The sequence below is a fragment of the Anarhichas minor genome, unplaced genomic scaffold, assembly GCF_050575085.1.
Source record: "Anarhichas minor isolate MPS153535 unplaced genomic scaffold, ASM5057508v1 ptg000155l, whole genome shotgun sequence".
Taxonomy (NCBI): domain Eukaryota; kingdom Metazoa; phylum Chordata; class Actinopteri; order Perciformes; family Anarhichadidae; genus Anarhichas; species Anarhichas minor.
Window position 1 is genome coordinate 2,561,842 of NW_027466601.1, and position 21,700 is coordinate 2,583,541.

Genomic DNA, 21,700 nt, shown 5'->3' on the forward strand with positions numbered 1-21,700 from the left:
TTAACAGGATTTGAAGATTTTCTCCATAGAGATCCCATTCAAAAGAAAATTGCAAATAGCTTAATAATTCAAAGAATTTAAAGATTACAAATATGAAAAGTCATATCACCCCTCTCCTGAAAGAGCTGAACATTTTGATATTCGAATGGTTTCTGTGGCTTAAAAAATGTCAGCAGTAGTGATATTTGTAGAAGTAGTACTAGAAGTTGTAGTTGTAGTAGAAGTATTATTAGTAGTAGAAGTATTAGTAGCATTATAATAAGTAGTAGCAGTAGTGATATTTGTAATAGTAGTCGTAGAAGTTGTAGTTGTAGTAGAAGTATCATTAGTAGTAGAAGTATTAGTATTTAGAAGAAGTAGTAGAAGTAGTAGTAGTCGTAGTATATAATACAACAGTAGTAGTAGTAATAGTAATGGCAGTATTTGAAAAAGTCTAATTTTGAGCTTAATGTTTACATACAGTTAATCCATGGGGCTTTTATTTTGAAAGGGTGGGGCTGGGTGGGGAGAGGAGACATAATCATAATGTTTGACACACAAACAGAGGTTATTAAATGACAGGCTTCATCAAACATTTCAGTTATATTTCACTCTGTGGGGCTTTTATTTTGAAATGGGGTGTGGGGGGAGAAGGGGAGAGGAGATGGACTCATATTGTTAGATTAACACAAACAGGTTATTAAATGACAGGCTTCATCACAAGCATTTCAGTTAGAATTCATTCTGTGGGGCTTTTATTTTGAAATGGGGTGTGGGGGGGGGGGGGAGAGAAGGGGAGAGGAGATGGACTCATAATGTTAGATAAACATAAACAGGTTATTAAATGTCAGGCTTCATCATAAGCATTTCAGTTAGAATTCATTCTGTGGGGCTTTTATTTTAAAATGGGGTGTGTGTGTGGGGGGGGGGATCCTCTAAAGATCTCTAAGAACCTGAATGACTGTATGAGAGAGAGACATACAGATAGAGAGAGAGAGAGAGAGAGGAGTGCGTGTGTCTGTGAGTCTGTGTGTTTATCAACATCACTAATGAGCTTAATCAGAAACACCTGTGTCCTTGCAGCCTTTTCGTGGAGATTAAACAGGGAAACACCTCTCAAACAAATCCTCAAAACTCCCATAACCGTAGCTCCTATTGCTCCGATATTAATAAATGAGCGGAAGGATGAGTTGAAGAACAGATCCTGTAAAAATTGTGTCTGTAGTGTAAAAAATGTGGCTGAACTGGCGATTTAGAAATGGGGTACCGTGTTCTGTGGAAGATGTTTTTGAAGCAAAATTTAACATTGGTCTCTATGGAGCAGAAAGTTGGTTTTCCTCTCAATTACTGGCTTCTGTGTCAAATGTGTAAATCTGTGGGATTCCACAGTCATTTGTCTACGACACGGACAAGATTAGCTACTTCTACATCCAGAAATTATGCATGAAGAGTGAAGATTGTGGACACAGTGGCAAAAGACAAATCTTTTTTTCACAAGAATCTCAAGCTGCTCTTCACTCTAGCGGTGACATCACGCACTCTAAGCTGCGCAATACACACCCATTATAAAAGCAGAAAAGGGCTGAAAAAATCATAAAAGTTAAACTGCTGCAGTTCAAAAAGTATAAAAGATATCAAAAAGCTGAATAATGCAGCAATAGATCAGGGTTTTCTCAACATTTTAAACTTAAAATGGCGTCTGTAGCTGAAAGTATGAGGAAGTAGAAGGATTTGAAAGTTGAAGAGGATTTGAACATTTTCTCCATAGAAACCCATTCAAAAAAAAAATTGCAAAAAGCTTAATAATTCATAAAGTTTAAAAGTTAGAAATATGAAAAGTCATAGCACCCCTCTGCTGAAAGAGCTGAACATTTTGATAGTTGAACGGTTTCTGTAGCTTAAAATATGAAGGAGCAGAAGAGTTTCAAAAAGCGTACGGAAGAAATATAATTATAAAAATAAAAATAAAATAAAGAAGAATAAAGAAACAGGATAACAATAGTTGGAATGCTTAACAGCATTCCAACAATAAGGAAGAATAAAGAAACAGGATAACAATAGTTGGAATGCTTAACAGCATTCCAACAATAAAGAAACAGGATAACAATAGTTGGAATGCTTAACAGCATTCCAACAATAACTAGAAAATGCATTTCCTGCTGAAAATGCGTTGGAATGCTGAAAGCTGAAGTGAATCTCAAAAACATTGCTGAAAATAGCTATCCAATTTAAAAAAAATTGCAAAAAGCTTAATAATTCAAAAAGTTGAAATATTACAAACATGAAGTCATATGTAGCTGAAAGTATGAGAAGAAGAAGGCTTTGAAAGTTGAAGTTTAACAGGATTTGAAGATTTTCTCCATAGAGATCCCATTCAAAAGAAAATTGCAAATAGCTTAATAATTCAAAGAATTTAAAGATTACAAATATGAAAAGTCATATCACCCCTCTCCTGAAAGAGCTGAACATTTTGATATTCGAATGGTTTCTGTGGCTTAAAAAATGTCAGCAGTAGTGATATTTGTAGTAGTAGTACTAGAAGTTGTAGTTGTAGTGGAAGTATTATTAGTAGTAGAAGTATTAGTAGCATTATAATAAGTAGTAGCAGTAGTGATATTTGTAATAGTAGTCGTAGAAGTTGTAGTTGTAGTAGAAGTATCATTAGTAGTAAAAGTATTAGTATTTAGAAGAAGTAGTAGAAGTAGAAGTAGTAATAGCTGTAGTAGTGGTCGTAGTATATAATATAACAGTAGTAGTAATAGTAATGGCAGTATTTGAAAAAGTCTAATTTTGAGCTTAATGTTTACATACAGTTAATCCATGGGGCTTTTATTTTGAAAGGGTGGGGCTGGGTGGGGGGGAGAGGAGACATAATCATAATGTTTGACACATAAACAGAGGTTATTAAATGACAGGCTTCATCACAAGCATTTCAGTTATATTTCACTCTGTGGGGCTTTTATTTTGAAATGGGGTGTGGGGGGGAGAAGGGGAGAGGAGATGGACTCATATTGTTAGATTAACACAAACAGGTTATTAAATGACAGGCTTCATCACAAGCATTTCAGTTAGAATTCACTCTGTGGGGCTTTTATTTTGAAATGGGGTGTGGGCGGGGGGGGGGAGGAGACATAATCATAATGTTAGATAAACATAAACAGGTTATTAAATGACAGGCTTCATCACAAGCATTTAAGTTAGAATTAATTTTGTGGGGCCTTTACTTTAAAATGGGGTGTGTGTCTGTGGGGGGGGGGGGGGGGGAGTCCTCTTAAAATCTCTAAGACCTGAATGACTGTATGAGAGAGAGAGAGAGAGAGAGAGAGAGGGTGTGTGAGTGAGTGAGACTCTGATCTCTCTGGCAATCTTTCTCATTTGGAGATTATCCTATGTTTTATCATTTACAGCTTACATGACTATTGTCCTGCTCTGCCATGTCTTTCCTCGTCTCTCCCTCTTGTGTCGCGGTGTGTGTAAATGTCACTCGAATCAGGAAACTTATCAGAATACCCATATTTGATTGGCTGAGCTGCATCACGTATATCTCTAAATCATGTGTGTGCGGCTTTTATTTTAAAATGGTGTGTGTGTGTGTGTGGGGGGGGGGGGGGTCCTGTAAAAAAGCTCTAAGACCTGAATGACTGTATGAGAGACACAGAGAGAGAGAGAGACACAGAGAGAGAGAGAGAGAGGAGTGCGTGTGTGTCTGTGAGTCTGTGTGTTTATCAACATCACTAATGAGCTTAATCAGAAACACCTGTGTCCTTGCAGCCTTTTCATGGAGATTAAACAGGGAAACACCTCTCAAACAAATCCTCAAAACTCCCATAACCGTAGCTCCTATTGCTCCGATATTAATAAATGAGAGGAAGGATGAGTTGAAGAACAGATCCTGTAAAAATTGTGTCTGTAGTGTAAAAAATGTGGCTGAACTGGCGATTTAGAAATGGGGTACCGTGTTCTGTGGAAGATGTTTTTGAAGCAAAATTTAACATTGGTCTCTATGGAGCAGAAAGTTGGTTTTCCTCTCAATTACAGGCTTCTGTGTCAAATGTGTAAATCTGTGGGATTCCACAGTCATTTGTCTACGACAAGGACAAGATTAGCTACTTCTACATCCAGAAATTATGCATGAAGAGTGAAGATTGTGGACACAGTGGCAAAAGACAAATCTTTTTTTCACAAGAATCTCAAGCTGCTCTTCACTCTAGCGGTGACATCACGCACTCTAAGCTGCGCAATACACACCCATTATAAAAGCAGAAAAGGGCTGAAAAAATCATAGAAGTTAAACTGCTGCAGTTCAAAAAGTATAAAAGATATCAAAAAGCTGAATAATGCAGCAATAGATCAGGGTTTTCTCAACATTTTAAAGTTTAAATGGTGTCTGTAGCTGAAAGTATGAGGAAGTAGAAGGATTTGAAAGTTGAAGAGGATTTGAACATTTTCTCCATTGAAACCCATTCAAAAAAAAAATTGCAAAAAGCTTAATAATTCATAAAGTTTAAAGGTTAGAAATATGAAAAGTCATAGCACCCCTCTGCTGAAAGAGCTGAACATTTTGATAGTTGAACGGTTTCTGTAGCTTAAAATATGAAGGAGCAGAAGAGTTTCAAAAAGCGTACGGAAGAAATATAATTATAAAAAAAATAAAATAAGGAAGAATAAAGAAACAGGATAACAATAGTTGGAATGCTTAACAGCATTCCAACAATAAAGAAACAGGATAACAATAGTTGGAATGCTTAACAGCATTCCAACAATAAAGAGAAACAGGATAACAATAGTTGGAATGCTTAACAGCATTCCAACAATAAGGAAGAATAAAGATTTGAAGAACAATAGTTGGAATGCTTAACAGCATTCCAACAATTATAGATCATTTGTCATGAATAATACTAAAAAGGTAGGATTAGCACAGTGCTAATTGTGTGTGTGTGTGTGTGTGTGTGTGTGTGTGTGTGTGTGTGTGTGTGTGTGTGTGTGTGTGTGTGCGTGTGTGTGCATGCGTGCGTGTGTGTGTGCACATCTCTATGTCAGACATGAACGAGCACAGCTCCAGGAGTCACAGCATCTTCCTCATCAACATCAAGCAGGAGAACTCTCAGACCGGACAGAAACTCACCGGCAAGCTGTACCTCGTCGACCTGGCCGGGAGTGAGAAAGTGTGTTTCCATCCTGCACTCGTCCTCCTCCTTCCTCCTTCCTCCTGCCTCCTGCCTCCTGCCTCCTGCCTCCTTCCTCCTGCCTCACACTTTTTGCAAAGATTTTTTATAATTTTGTTTTTTACAGCCATTCTAATTACTTCTTTTTAAAGGTGCAATGTGTAAGATCTGGCTACGTCCTCCAAACAACTAGGGGGCAGCATTTCCCCTCTACTACTGGGTCCATGCAATCAAAATGTACTGTCATCACTTATTTAAAAAGAAAAAGCCAACTACTGACTGACAGCAGGGCAAGACCACGCAAAGTTCAACTAAACTGCTGAAACTCAAAATAACACTGCTATCTTACGCACTAACCGGGGGCTGTACGGGCTGAATACACTTTGATAGTTGTTTTCATTAGATTCAATTCAAATTGGCAGAAACAAGAAAATGACTTGTATTTCCTCCTCGTCCCGGCAAAGTAGTCTCCTGGTGGCGGTAGAGGAAACGAATGTTTTCACATTTCTGCCACTTTGGATTTAATCCCATAAACAGACTTATCACAATGCACACGCACATTGTGCCTTTGCTGGGCTAGCTGGTTAGCATGCTCACTTCAGTAAATGTCTCTGCAACACAATATATTAGTTAGTTCATTTTTCCAATGTTTATACTCAGATCCTGGCCAGATCTCACAGGCTGCACCTTTAAACTTGACATTTCAGATGTGGACAGGCCTTTTCCTGCAGTTTGCATCGACTGGATTCATATAATGAAACTTTAATGACACACTGCTGCTGCTTCCTTTCAACAGGGGAACACTGTAGTAATCGGTCCATCAGTACGTTAATAAGACAAGGATAGCACGAAGCTCCAGTAAATCCATTAACATGCTTTGTCAGCCTTCTTTTATTAATCCGCTTGTTATTCAGTGAGCACGGCACCTCCCCATCCTCTTTGAGACCGTGTGTGTGTGTGTGTGTGTGTGTGTGTGTTTCACAGGTGGGTAAGACGGGAGCAGAGGGGACGGTGCTGGATGAGGCCAAGATGATCAACAAGTCCCTGTCTTCGCTGGGAAATGTCATCTCGGCTCTGGCGGAGGGCTCGGTGAGACAGCCAGCTCTTCCTGAAGGGGGGGGGGGGGGGGTGATCATTCCTGTGCTGTCATCGGGACTGCCGTTAATTAGTGCGTTTAACTGGGAATCCCCATCGAACGCGAGACGTAAACGGGTCTTGATCCTAATGCATTATTTTTTTCTTCCGGTACATACTGTAGCCGTCCTCACAAAGTACGCACGGTACCATGCAGTATTCCTTCTACTGGGACATTCCAATCCCTCATAACATGGTACCTTGAACTTTCTTATACATGTGCTGCACAAAGGGCCAATATAACCAGAAAAGCTTGCAAACTTGCATACTGCAAAAATACAAACATCCTGGTATTTCTGGCATGCTGCATTAGACATCGGACTTTACTAAATCCCTTTGTGACATACTAAATACTTTGATTGTACTGATTGATTGTATTAATTTCTCTGCGTGAGGGGAAAAGGTGGAGCACACAGACAAACTGAGAGCCTTGATCGATCACTGTAGAAGAGGTTAATAGGATCTACAGCGGCGTATCAGCTGTTTGCATTATGCTGCACTAAATACCACCAAAATGGACTCAAAGCATAAAAAACGCAGGGGTCAGTGTGGATTTTAACATTTATTGAAATGGAAGTACATCTTTTCCGTGAGATGTGCAAGTGATAAACACACTTGTACATAAACACTTCTTGGCCCTGACAGGGAGAATGTGGTTCAACGTGTACGATTAGGATTCCTAGAAAGGAGAATGATGTAAACCGTCTAAAATCATTTTAAAGTTGTTCCATTTGGCCTCCAGCTGAGGTTCTTGTATATATATATTTGTTTTAAATGAGTGATAATGATGTGTCATCTAAAACGTATATCTTTGAAAATGATGACATGATGCCATTCTGTGTTGATAAACGACCCGAGCAGGATTGTAACTTGCGTCCTCTGTCAGAGCTATGTGCCGTACAGAGACAGTAAGATGACCAGGATCCTACAGGACTCCCTGGGAGGGAACTGTCGGACCACCATGGTCATCTGCTGCTCACCGTCCGCTTTCAATGACGCTGAGACCAGGTCCACGCTAATGTTTGGACAGAGGTACACACACACACATCACAATCTGTGAACCACTCTGCATGGGAATCATTTTCCTGCTTGGTAATATGAGGGCAGTATGAGTGTATGAATATGAGTGGCTGGTTCTGGTGATCACTACCGTCCTGTCTCACCAGGGCAAAGACCATCAAGAACACCGTGACCCTGAACGTGGAGCTGACCGCGGAGCAGTGGAAGAAGAAGTGGGAGAGAGAGAACGAGAAGAACAAGACGTTGAAAAACACCGTCACCTGGCTGGAGGCCGAGCTCAACCGCTGGAGGAGCGGTGAGGACTCCACCATCCAACAGCGTCTCACACTTCTATCTGCTACATACGCTGCATTATGACATTCAAACAAAAGACTCTAGGATGTATTTTAGGAATTATTGAGGAGAATTCTGCCTACTTGGTCCTATCATATATTTAAGTACAGTGTAGGAATCTTCCATTTGCTGTAAACGAAAGATAATCATGACTGGTTTGAATGAGATGGAAAAAAAGAAGCTTAAAAACAAACAGAAGGTTTCATCACTCAGACATGCTCCAAAGAGCTGGTCCTATTTTAGACTTGAAGGACATGCTTTAAGAAAGAATCCTTTGTTTCCCCATCAGCAATGTCTAGTTCTCTTTGCATGATCACGCCTGCATTACATAACCCCCCCCCCCCCCCCCCCCCCCCCGCGCAGGAGAGAGTGTGCCGGTGGAGGATCAGTTCGACAAAGAGAAGGCCAAAGCAGAGGTCCAGGCCCTGGACAGCACCCTCAGCAACGATAAGACGGCACCCGCGCCGGCCCTCAGCACCCTCCCTGGGGTCAAACTCACCGAGGCAGAGACGCAGAAGTACGGCGCCGAAATGGCCAAGCTCTACAAAGAGCTGGATGACAAGGTGAGGGAGGCGTGCTTGGAAGTGTGGGGCGGTGTACACACACAGACACACACATACACACACACACACACCCAGCGTTTTCTTCCGGCGTTGAGTTCATGTGTGGATTCATAGTTCAAGCACGAATGTTATTGATCAGTTGTTCTTAATCGGACAAAATATCAATGTCAGGTGAATGAATCAGTCCCAACAATACCACCGAAAATAACATCAAAACTTAAGTAGTGAACATTATTATGCTGCGGTTGACATAAAGCCATCCACTGCTTATCCTGATTCCTCAAGTGATCAATGGAAGGTACCCGTCCATGCAGATGCAAATGTATCGGTAGGGTTCTGTTAATGGTATTAATGCTTTACTAATACACTCAACTTAACATCCCTTTAGACAAGATATGCTAATATTGTTTAATAATAACGGTATGAATCATTTTAGTGCATATGTTTATTCTGTTATTACATATTTTAGTTGTTTTTGGTGGTGGTTATTAGTGTCATGCACATGCATGAGCCCAGCCACACACATGGACTTAAAAGATAAGACAAGATAATAATATAATATAATATAATCCTTTATTAGTCCCACAGACATCAGGGACATCTGCAGGATTACAGCAGCATAGAGGACAGTGCAAACAAACAAACACGAGACATAAGTAGGAAAACAAGATCAAAACAAGTGTAATAAATATGTAATCACAAACTAAAGATATAATAAATACGTTAAAAAAAGAAACAACAAAAACTAAAATACAATATAGTCGGACTGAATGTTTGTTAAAAAGACACCAAATCAGAAGTGTGTACTCAAGTCATGATTATGGCGACTTTAATCCTGACTTGATGAAGTCCAAAAAGACTCCACATGACTTTAAGGTAACAATAGACAGATCACTTTCCAAGTGATATTATTTGGTGCCGCTGCTGTCACTAAGACAACAGGATGACTTGGGACTGGACTTGGACATGTCTCAGACTTGACTTGGGACTTGACTTGGACATGTCTCGGACTGGACTTGGACATGTCCCGGACTTGACTTGGACATGTCTCAGACTTGACTTGGGACTGGACTTGGACATGTCTCAGACTGGACTTGGACATGTCCCGGACTTGACTTGGACATGTCTCGGACTGGACTTGGACATGTCTTGGACATGTCTCGGACTGGACTTGGACATGTCTCGGACTGGACTTGGACATGTCCCGGACTTGACTTGGACATGTCTCGGACTGGACTTGGACATGTCCCGGACTTGACTTGGACATGTCTCGGACTGGACTTGGACATGTCCCGGATTTGACTTGGACATGTCTCGGACTGGACAAAGAACATTTAATCGCCAACAAATAAGTTTGGATAATAGTCCAACGATAAGAAGCTCCTTTATTCACCATCTATGAAGCAAAACAATGTAAAGTGAATTCCTTTTCACTCTCACCTAAATCTTATAGCTAACAGAGCCACAGAGCCACAGAGCCATCCTGTAACTGAGCATGCAGAGATGTCCACACCACAGCTGCTGTTAGGGACTCTATTATAATAACTAAATCACAATATTAACCTGTGTTGAAAAATAAATAAATGGCACAAAATGTTTCACATGTCACAATAAACAGTCTATTGATGAACTATATTGGAAGTATTAATAATCGACATAACGTCTCTCTATTAAGATCAACAGTATGACGTTAGGATGTCATGTTATACGTAACATTTCTAATTGGACAATCCTTCTTACATGTCGTGTCTCTATTGGTCAGCAGATGGCGTGATTGGCCGCTGTTCGGTGTTGCCGGTGTTTCAGGTGGAAATAAACGAGTGATGAGTGCATTATTCTTTTCTTTTCCTCCCTCCTCTCCACCGTCCTCACGCTCCTCCAGGACGACGAGATCAACCAGCAGTCTCAGCTGTTGGAGTCGCTGGAGCAGCAGATGTTGGACCAGGAGGAGGTGAAACTGCTCCCCTTCTTCCCCTTCTTACCCTCCCTTCCCTTCCTGCGTCTCAGCCCCTCCAGCTGTTCCTGTTAGCACAAACCCAGTGTGACAGCTGATAGCAGACCATTAGTAGCCCTGCAGGAGAGGTCAGAGTGTAGCTCACACCTAGAAAGCAACAGTGGAGCCTTGCAGATTGAACTTTTTATTTTTTTTAGCTAGTGCAGAAATGTGTTTAGTAGATCCTGTTGTGAACGTCACTCCCCTTTCAGCCCCTTCCCCTTTCCTCGGCTGAGCGTCCCTGTCTTATCTTCGCTCCCTATCCTCACCTGTAGCTCTTGGGCTCCTCCCGCCGCGACCACGACATCCTGCAGACAGAGCTGAACCGGCTGCTGGCGGAGAATGAAGCCTCCAAGGAGGAGGTGAAGGAGGTGCTGCAGGCCCTGGAGGAGCTGGCCGTCAACTACGACCAGAAGAGTCAGGAAGTCGAGGACAAGGCGCAGGAGTTTGAGGCCCTCAGTGAGGAGCTGAACGAGAAATCGGTACTTTTCATATGAATCCTTTGGAAACGATCATGCCGGTTACACGTGATAACCTCGTAAGGTTTGTATTGGTTTATGTTCTCATCCACCACCAGAGCTCCTTGGCCTCCATTGACTCTGAACTCCAGAAGCTGAAGGAGATGACCAACCACCAGAGGAAGAGGGTGACTGAGATGATGTCATCATTACTCAAAGACCTGGCTGAGATCGGCATCGCCGTGGGGAGCAACGACATAAAGGTTACCAGCCGTGTTTCACATTCAGAGATATACTAGAAAGCTAGGAATAATTCATGATCATAGCAGAGGAGCAATGGCCTGTTGAAACTAAGACATGCTGACTTCAGTGATATTACCACAGCAACCCATCTATCCGTCTATCATCTGACCACGGTTTTTTGGGTTCCAGTGTAGCCAGTGTATATCCGGGCGAAGACTTCCTGATCGTTGTTTCCAGTCCGATAACCAGCCTGAGACGACGTCTAATAACAGATTGTTACTTAGTAGTCAGCAGGTTTCAGCTCCTGTCACAACTTCACTCACTGTGGCCTCGTTTTTTCACAGCAATGTATAAGTCCTGCACCTCTACAGAAACATCACAATCATGGCTAGAACTCAGTATTGTTGGTTTCTTTTGCAGGTTCTGGTTAGTGCAGACAGTTTTCTTTAATGAGACATGTAAAGTGTTTTTGATAAAATATCACAATTTTAAGCTTCGATTTGGTTTCCTTTTCTGACGGATGCGTTCATCACACATGTTGTGTTCAAGGACCTTCGAAATGTAAAAAATTCAAAGATAATGTCTATTTGTACAACTCCTGGCTGTGATAAACAGTGTAATTAAATATATTTTCAAACCTGCAAGCTTTTCTTTGCAGATTAAAAGCTAAATTGTCGTCAGACGATAGCCGTTCCCACATGGCGTTTTCTAACAACGAGTAGGCGAGATTTTAAAAAAGAGAAAAAAGATCCAACCAAAAACCCAACTCAGTATCGCAAACTCTTTTCCAATAAAGGTAGCTAGCAACACTAGCTCTAAAAGTCTCTACATCTAACGAGGAAGTCAACAACAATGACAACCCGTCCCTCCAGGCCTCCCTCCAAAGTCACTCCCCCATGGCTGTAGTTCGTACTCACCGTTGTTAAGCTATCAGCTTGTGGAACACTGGTGATGCGATGCTCAATGAGTTTATGGGCTGAGTGACACGGGGAGACAGGCAGGGTGGCAGGTGTCGGAGGTAGACTGGACGGGCCACAACCATCGATACCAGATTCTTTTGTTTTTCAGACCATTTGATTTGTTTATTGCTGTCAGGATGCACAGAGAATTTCAACAAAATATAACAAAAAATGTATCTTCAGATGAATCAGTGATGAAAGTGATTGTGAGTTGCAGCCCTAGTTGCCACCACTCAGATGTCTTTTCCATTTATTTTCTGTAGATGGGCCTTCTGCATATTTAGCTGTAATGGTTAGTCGGTGGTTTTGGTTAATCATTGATAGAAATATTCAAAAAGAGACATTCAATTGAAAGAAAATGTTTTGCATACAGACAAAATGACAAAAACAAAGCATCAAGCACATCCTCTGAGGCCTAATTACTGTTTTCTGACCCAACAGCAACAAGAGAGCAGCGGCCTCATTGACGAGGAGTTCACCATGGCCCGTCTCTTCATCAGTAAGATGAAGTCGGAGGTGAAGACGATGGTGAAGCGGAGCAAACAGCTGGAGAGCTCCCGGGCCGAGAGCACCCAGAAGATGGAGGAGACGGAGATGGAGCTGATTGCCTTCCAGCTCCGAGTCTCCCAGGTAACCGCCGCTGCCTCTGCCATCATGGATACTTGTCACCATAGTGACAAATGTGGCGGTTAATTAAAATGGCAGATCATGTTGTCATCAATCAAACAGCAGCTTAGCTAGTTGACGGGGTTTTTGCATGTCTTTGTTCTCTGTGTGAGTTTTAATCGCATATGACAGTTTATACATTTTCATGTCTTTTTCAATTTCCTGTCGTCGTCCAGCATGAAGCCAAAATCAAGTCCCTGACAGACAGCCTCCAGAATGTGGAGCAGAAGAAACGACAGCTGGAGGAACATGTGGACTCTCTGAATGAGGAAATAGTCCGGATCAAAGCCCAAGGTGAGCATCAGCCCCTGTGCTGTCTTTAACGCTCTTCTTGGGAGCATTTTAGCTTGTGATGCCGTGTTGAAAGATGTGTTGTACTTAAATCAAAGAGATGAGCCCAAAAGAATCCCCAGGGTGCACTGCGGTTTTCAGAACCAGACCTGTTCAGATGCCTGTCTCACAAGCAAACCACTCTTGGCTTGTTTGTAGTGCAGTTCTTTTGCTTTTTTCGTAATATTTCTTTTTTAAAACACATGCTCCACCAATCTTTAAAAAAACCATTATTGGTAAAGGTAGTATTTCTTTTTTTTACAAAAGCTATTAGTTTAATTATAAGTAACTATAATAAGTTATAAGTAATGTTATTCCATTTTATATTTGTTGAAATTATTGTTTTCGCGTCATTTTGTCTGACAATTATTGAAGTCATTGATGAGGTAAATCTACTTCTACTGTTCAACACAGACTCATTAGAACACAATAACACAGTGACAACATCTTTTGAACCGTTATTTCACTTTGTGGAGTTAAATCAAAGCAGATGTGTTCTTTCGCAGTAAACTGACATCTCTATTGTTTGATAGAGACTCAAAATTGAAAAGAAAATGAAAAAAATGTCAAAAGAAACACACAAAAAACTACATTTTCCACTGCTTTTCCTGGTAATGATAGTGATACCTTATCAGCTTTACTCTTTCCAGAGAAAGTCAACACCATGGAGAAGGAGAACGAGATCCAGTCTGCCCATGAAGTCAAGGTACTGCGTCACTGAAGAGTTGTCCCATACAGGCGCGGTCTCCAGCCTCTGCATTGTGACCACAGCTGTGTGCTGCTTGTGTGTCTTCAGGACGCGGTGGAGAAGCAGATCCAGTCTCACAGACAGGTCCATCAGAAGCAGATAAGCAGCCTGAGAGACGAGCTGGACAACAAGGAGAAGCTCATGACGGAGCTGCAGGAGTAAGCCAACAACACCGCCAAAACACTTTCGCTCTGTAAATGTGACGTAGAGCTTGCGTACTGATTCTGTTGCCGACGTGTGTGTGTGTGTAGTCTGAACCAGAAGATCATGCTGGAGCAGGAGAGGCTGAAGGTGGAGCATGAGAAGCTCAAGGCTGCAGACCAGGAGAAGAGCCGCCAGCTGCAAGAGCTCACGTAACACCTCTACGTGTAGTTAATGGCCATTGTTTTACCATGATACCACATGCAACAGGTTAACTCCCGTTCTGCATTGTGCAGGGTGTTGCAGGACAGGCGGGAGCAGGCCAGACAGGACCTGAAGGGACTGGAGGAGACTGTGGTCAGTTATCGGCGCGTCAATTTAAACCTGTGGTCCATTAGAGCAGTGATTCTCAACTGGTGGGTCGCGACCCAAAAGTGGGTCGCGGACCCGTTTTCAGTGGGTCGTGGGCCTTTGACTGACAAAAATACAAAACAACAAAATGTGATTTTATTTTGAAGCGCATTTTTTATGCAGCGGAGTTATTCCAGCATTTACGGCACTTGTTCAGCGGTGCAGGAAAAACACCGACCAATGCGTTGTGAATCACATCACGTGATGCAGCTCATCCAATCAAATATGGGCATTCTGACAAGTTTCCTGACTTGAGTGAGATGTACACACACCGTAGCTGTGTCTCAATTCAGGGGCTGCATCCTTCGGAGGACCCAGCCTTCGTGGTCTACGTGGGCCGCGTCCTTTGAGGACCGCAAAAGCTAGACCGTGCGGTCTCCGAAATGAGACGGCCTACGCTACAGAGGACTTCCTGTTTGCGTCAACAGCTGTTCCCGCCCCGCCCCCCTCTTGCTGCTCCCGTCCCTAAAATCCCTGCTCAACAGGATTATATATATAATATATATATATAATATACACACTATAAATATATATATATATATATATATATATATATATATATATATATATAATCCCTGCTCAGCAGGATTATAAATATATATACATATAAATACATTAAACTAAAACCTATTCAGTATATATACTGGAAAGGTTTTAGTTTAGTGTTTTAATCAGTTTTTTATCATATATTCAATAATTAATTCATAGATCTTTTTCATAATATTGTTTTTCTATATTAATAATCAGTTAATTAAATCAGTTACTAATAACTAATTTTCAATCAGTTATAGTTCTGGTAATTAAATTAATTTATCAATAACTTTATTTCATTACATTCACACATACATATATATTTACATGTATATATATATATATATATATATATATAGCAATCCTAAGGCAGAGGAAATCAATCAAGACAGTTAATATTAACAGCAGCAAAACAAATGTCAGCAAACGTGTTTATTAAAAAAAAAAGTTTATTGTTTACTACACAGAGACGTTACTACTGCTAGACTTCTTGAATATAGATATACCCAAATTATATATATATATATATATATATATATAATTTGGGTAGTGGGTCGCGGCTTGTCATTAAGGGGTGATGGTGGGTCCCGCAGCCAGACCAGTTGAGAACCACTGCATTAGAGGGTGACTTCACCTTAATTAGAAAAAAAGTTTTGCTTATATTTTAAATACAAACAATAGAATTTTTCAGTTTTGGACAAAGTGACAGTTGAAAACATTCAACTGCAACATTTCGAGCCTGAACCAGTGTCTCCTTTACTCTGGAGAAAAGGCCTAGAGTAAGGAATAGAGTATACTAAACATCATTGTGCTGTTCACCCACAATGCAATGCACAAAGGATCAATTCTAATGAATGCGGATGGAAGTAATACAACTTCAGTGACACCTCTCAGAAAAAACTTATATTAGCAAGTTAAATGGTCAATTCCAAAATGATTGTAAAAGGATTATTACAAACCATCATGAGTCATTGTAGAATAATCACAAACATCACTTTAGGGAAATGATCTTCAAATTGTTACAGTAAAGTAGAATTCTTTGTTTACATTAACTGGAGTCATTTCATGTGAAAATCCAAAAAGTATCCCTTTGAAGCAGCAGTATCACCGAGATGTGATTGAATCACTTGTTCTATACCAATACGCTGAAGATGGGTAGCTGATTGCTTTTTCTAAAATGACGAGCAGTAGGGGACGTGATGTCATGCCGAGGATGGCTATTATGTTCATGGGTGGATTACGAGACAATGGGCTCCTGGGATCAGACATGCAAAAAGCCCCATCACCTCTCCCACATAGGAGCAAGACATCGCCTGATATTAGATGGGCAGATTCAAAAGTCTGAACCCAGACAGAGCAAGACACACATAGTTATAGCCTCTTCTTCTTGTTGTGTTGTGTCTCTTTGATGTCGTTACGCATCTCTGTGTGGTTACGCATGTCTTTGTGATCATTTCTGTGTCTCTTTGTAGTTGCTTTGGTTGTTTTTCCCCTTTTAGTCGTTGTGAATCTCTTTGTTGTCTCTTTGCATCTCTTTGTCGTTGTTTGGATTCTTTCTGGTCATTTTGAGTCTCTTCCTTGTTGGTACGTGTCTGTTTGAGTGACATTTTGTAGGTGACGGCCAGTGGGGCCTAGGCCTGTGCCCGGTAGGCCCCTTTCAGTAATTCATCCATGATTATGTTCTGAGGGTCTTGGTCTTAATTCTAAGTAAAACAAATCAACTTCTTTAAACTACACTCGTGTTCGGGGGAAAGCAGAATTATCAGGGAAGGAAAACTCAAAACATGGACAAAGTCTGGGTTTGGGTGAATAAACTCTTTAATGTCTCTGAACTGTTTATTTTTTTTGTAACTGTGTTTCCTTGCCATCACACAGGCCCGAGAGCTGCAGACGCTCCACAACCTCCGGAGGCTTTTTGTCCAAGACCTGGCCACTCGAGTGAAAAAGGTAAAACCCCCGACAGTAAGTACATGTCCTCCTGTGCTCCTGAAGCTGCTCATTGTACCTCATCGCTGTCATCTGGTTTCATGTGTGATTTTTGATCTTTGTGATCTAGTGTGATATCATATCAGCTCTCGTTGCCTCGACCACGACATTTACCTGGAACAAGACAAACACAGCCATGCACCGGCTGCACTCCCATTTCATTTGCACCGTGATGAGATTTTAATGAATCCAGGGAACACAACAGAAAGCATCTGCAATAAGTAGGCCATCTGATTCTTCAAAGGTAGTAGCTGTAAATTAGGGACCCAGGCTCTCGGCGTGGTGCTCGTCTCCAGCCCTCAGGCTGAGGCTTGATGAGATAAACAAAGGCAAATCAGGCTTTTCTCCGAGGACAGAGGCTATGCCGTGGTGCTGTACCCCTCTCAAATACCCTGCTTATCATCTCATTTAGCCACAAATGGGATGCTTTGGATTCAGGGGTGTTGGTTACAGATTTTGAACATCGCTGGGTTGGAAGATCTGAATGGGTGACAAGTCAGCTGTAGCAGATAAATAAATGCAGACGTAAAACATGGATTGAACTCAGTGTACCGATAAAGATGAGTGTTGGGCTTCATTAGAATGCTAAGATGAACTCGGACGACGCAGAAAGCAGCGCAGCCCACAAACAGAAGATCTGCTTCCTGGAGAGCAACCTCGAGCAGCTCACCAAAGCTCACAAGCAGGTAAAGATATGTAACACACGATTACCACAATGCTTCCCACCAGATTTTGTGTCTAAAGGCTACATGCTCTCTGTGTCCTGTCCCTTTCCTCTCCCTCTTTGTGTCGTCTGTAGCTGCTGCGGGACAACGCCGACCTTCGAGGTGAGCTGCCTAAACTGGAGAAGCGCCTGCGGGCCACCGCTGAGCGGGTCAAAGCCCTGGAGGCGGCACTGAGGGAGGCCAAAGAGAACGCAGCCATCGACCGAAAGCGCTACCAGCAGGAGATGGAGCGCATTAAGGACGCTGCCAAGCCCAAAAACATGGGCAGGAGAGCGTCCATAGGTAGGTGGACACACATACACACTCATATATGGGACATTTCTTGCACAGGACTGAAAATCCTGAAAATGTGGTGATATGTACGTCAATATTCTGAAAAACTATACACTTAAATTCCGTATATAAGTTTTTGCAACGAGTCAAAAGAAATGTTGGCAAATATGCTAATTTTCTTTCCTGCTTAGAGTTGGATGAGAACATCTTAGCCTCTTAGCCGGGGGAAACAGCTAGCCTGGCTCTGTCGCTTTTCTTTAAATTCAAACAAAGAAATGAGAACTGTATTTGATGATGAACCTGCTCTCTGTATGTGACCCATATCATCTCTCTGCGTCCGACCCAGCTAAGCCCATCAGACCAGGCCAGTTGCCGGGAGCCTCTCCCATTAACACCAGTGTCAACAGGTCCAACCTCATCCAGAACAACCAGCCTGCCGGCATCAAGGGAGGAGGCAGCAATAGGTGAGAGGAGAAGACACCTTCTTCAGAGTCTGTATATTTATTCTTCTGCAATCGTTATCCAGTTAAATTATAATGGACTTTATTTGTCCCCTTGGGGAAATCTTCTATTTTTCTTGGTTTACACACACACAAACAGGAACATGCATCAATGTGACGAGATGTCAGAATGATGGGTCGCCGCAGCACAACACCTTTTGGGGGTTCTCCGCCTTGCTCGAGGGCATCTCGGCAGTGACCAAGAGGCGAACTGGCACCTCTCCAGACCCCAGTCCACACTCCGTACCTGGTCCATGTCGGACTTGAACCACTACCCTTCGGTTCCCAAGCTACTGCTGTCCAAGACTTCCAAAAAGACAACATGTAAATTGCTTTGCATTCCTTTTCTTTTCTGGTTTCCCTTAAAGCTGTTGAGGACGAAGCACAGTCACCCAAACAACAGGCCAAAGCTCCAGACTCAGAGAAGTTTCATTGAAAAATATTGAACTTTTATCTGGAAACCCTGCACCAGTCTTCCAACATCAAAGTGTGTATATACTGTATATAAGTATGCCATGTACTGTGTAGCCTTTCAAGCCTCTACAAGAAACCAAACCACATAAGTGCCTCGTAAAATCAACACATAATGTGTGATGTTGCTCTGATGATAGCAACTTACTAAGTTATGAGGCCAAAGTATCAGACCTTGATGTATCCCTAAAGTATAAGAAGACACTACTGTCGTGGTGTACAGTAAAGGGAGAGCACTGACCCTTATTCTCTATGCTTTGCTTGTAAGGATTCTCCTTTTAGGGGATTCCTTTGGTTTTAGCACAATTGTTTTTTATCCATCCATTTATGCATGCATTTACTATCCACTAATCTGGGGACTGGTCGCGAGGGCAACAGGCTTAGGAGGGAATTCCATATGTCCCTCGCCCCAGCGACGCTTTCCAGCTCTTCCTGGGGAACCACGAGGCGTTCCCGGGCCAGAAGAGCTATATAATCCCTCCAGCGTGTTCTGGGTCTACCATGGTGCCTCTTACCAGTTGGACGTGCCATAAAAACCTCCAAAAGGAGGTGTCCAGGAAACACCCTGATCAGAGCAGCGGTTCTACTCCGAGCTCCCTCCGGATGTCTGAGCACCTCACCCTATCTTTAAGGCTGAGCCCAGCCGCCCTACGAAGGAAGCTCATTTGGGCTTGTATCCGCAATCACATTCTACCGGTCACTACCCAAAGCTCATGACCATAGGTGAAGGTCAGAACGTACATGAACTGGTAAATCGGGCGCTTTGCCTTCCTGCTCAGCTCCCTCTTCATCTTACGGGCCAGTACAATGCCTGCATCGTGCCACACCGCACCACCTGTCCATCTCACGCTCCATTTTACCAATACTCAGGAACCCTCCCTGAGGTCCCCAAATTGGACACCCCCCAGAAATCCTGTCCATGAAAATCCCAAACAGAACAAGGGACAACCCTGGTGGAGGCAAGCACACACTGGAACTGTGTTTGACTTTGTGCCGAGTATACGAACACAGCTGTCACTTTGGTCATACAAGGACCAGAGGGTTTGTAGCAACATCTCCGGGTGCCCCGTATTCTCAAAGTACCCCTCACAGGATTCCCTGCGGACAAGGTCATAAGCCTTCTTCAAGTCCACAGAACACTTGTAGACTGGATGGGCAAACTGCGATGACCCCTCGAACAGCCCTGCAACGGTAAAGAGCTGGTCCACTGTTCCACAGCAAGGACGGAGTCCGCATTGCTCTTCCTGGATCTGAGGTTTGACAATTGTGATTATTTAAGGACACTCTCTGGTCCCCTTTTTTATAAATGGGAACCACCACCCTAAACTGCCATGCCACAGGTACTGTCCCCGACCGCCAAGCTGCACAGAAGAGGTGTGTCAGCTAAGACAGCCCAACAATGTCCAGAGCCTTCAGTATCTCAGAGCAAATCTCTGTCCTGGCACCGATGATATTCTCACCAAAACTTCGAGCAGCAGCTTCCACAATGGAGGCTTTGAACATGGCCCACTCAGAATCCATGTCCCCTGCCTCCCTCGGGATGCACAAACATTTCTAAAGATCCTGTGGACAGGAGCCTTAGCCGTTCCCAGTTCACCCCCACTAGAAATGTGGGTTTACTAGGTCTGTCCAAGAGCCTCCCCTGGCACCTTATCGAACTCAGCAACAGTTGGTGACCAGTTCACAGCTCTGTTACTCTCTTCCCCCGAGTGTCCAAGACATACAGCCGCAGATCTGATGATTCAACCACAAAGTTGATAATCGATCTTTGGCTGAGGGTGTTCTGATACCAAGTAAACCATGAACAGCCCTATGCCGAACTGCTGTTTGGTACATAATCACAAACAAGTATCAGCACTTCTAGGTCCCCGCCTTTGCTTGCCGTCCAGCTCACAATGCACTCAACCGCAATGCCTACCCCTGCGAGTGGTGGGCCCACAGGGAGGCGGCTCCATGTAGTTTTTTTGGGCTGGTGGCCCGGCCGAGCTCCATGCGAATAGGTCCGGGCCACCAGCCGCTTGCCGGCGAGCTCCCCTCACAGGTCTGGCTCCAGAAGGGGGCACCGGTTTCCTTTTTCCGGATGAGGTGCGACAACTTTTTTCTGGCCGATTCATATCAGATCAGGGAATCGCTCTTGGTTTGGCCCCCTCCCCTGGGACCTTTGCTTTGGGAAAGCTTACCAGAAGATATTTCCCTAAACAACACAGCTCCCAGGGTCACAAACCCCTCCACTACGTTAAGGTAGCGATTCTTTGTTTTTTTAACTGTGCTTATCATAAACACCAGAAACCCTTCTGCCTATACCTCATTGTTATGCGCAGATTACTGTAATAAACTGATTTAGACGTTCAAAAGCGTATTCAACCACATATTGGTACAAAATGATGCTTCAGTTTAGTCGAGTAAGAACTGAGCGACACAATATTTTATCTGAACAACTCACTTCTGTACACCTGTAAAGCAAGTGATGCGTGCTCTGCCTTATTTTTTGACGAATTGGCTTTCCGTATCTCTAAAAGCCTTTACCTCCACATCTTGTCTCTTGGCTCAGGGCAGGAAGAGCACTGGGACTGGGTAGATACAAATGTAATTCATGCCTGATAGCTGCAGGCAAGAGTCCACTTATGATCACTTTGTTTGGAAAGCATTAATTATGTTTTGTTTTTAATGTAGCTAATGTATCCAGTAGGAAAGTGGATGATTGATACTTAGCCTGTAACACTCCTGACAAGTGCAGTGGCATCCTAATGACATCCATACAGCCCTGTGTTGCATAAGGACAATAAATTACCTTTGAGTCCTTGAATCCTTGAATCGTATTATTGCACAGAATGTAAAGTTAAAGCTTTCAAATAAAAAATTACTGAACCGAAAACTTCTGAATTAACCATTTGTCCCCTTGAACTAAAGGCACCATTAAATGTTTTGCTGAAATTAACCTTTTCAAACGCTTATCATGCTATTAACTTTCACACAATGAACGTAGCACCTGAGGTGTTATTGATGACTTATAGGGGAAATGTATGTGATCTTATGTGGATGTCATATCAGTGTTGGTGGTAAATGTAGTC

General features: G+C 42.6%; 1 protein-coding gene across 1 annotated transcript in view; it reads left to right on the forward strand.

Moving 5' to 3' along the window:
• The window catches only part of LOC142943745 (kinesin-1 heavy chain-like), a 36,565-nt gene extending 18,439 nt beyond the window's left edge, over window positions 1–18,126 (forward strand). The window contains exons 8-25 of the mRNA XM_076085436.1: window positions 5,020–5,144; window positions 6,129–6,233; window positions 7,165–7,310; window positions 7,445–7,593; window positions 7,995–8,194; window positions 10,077–10,145; window positions 10,463–10,669; window positions 10,765–10,908; window positions 12,289–12,477; window positions 12,690–12,807; window positions 13,494–13,549; window positions 13,640–13,749; window positions 13,843–13,944; window positions 14,029–14,089; window positions 16,550–16,621; window positions 17,242–17,346; window positions 17,460–17,667; window positions 18,005–18,126. Of these exons, the coding sequence (XP_075941551.1) occupies window positions 5,020–5,144; window positions 6,129–6,233; window positions 7,165–7,310; window positions 7,445–7,593; window positions 7,995–8,194; window positions 10,077–10,145; window positions 10,463–10,669; window positions 10,765–10,908; window positions 12,289–12,477; window positions 12,690–12,807; window positions 13,494–13,549; window positions 13,640–13,749; window positions 13,843–13,944; window positions 14,029–14,089; window positions 16,550–16,621; window positions 17,242–17,346; window positions 17,460–17,667; window positions 18,005–18,126 (2,288 nt within the window). The remainder of the gene's footprint in view (window positions 1–5,019; window positions 5,145–6,128; window positions 6,234–7,164; window positions 7,311–7,444; window positions 7,594–7,994; window positions 8,195–10,076; window positions 10,146–10,462; window positions 10,670–10,764; window positions 10,909–12,288; window positions 12,478–12,689; window positions 12,808–13,493; window positions 13,550–13,639; window positions 13,750–13,842; window positions 13,945–14,028; window positions 14,090–16,549; window positions 16,622–17,241; window positions 17,347–17,459; window positions 17,668–18,004) is intronic.
• Window positions 18,127–21,700: the final 3,574 nt, after the last annotated feature.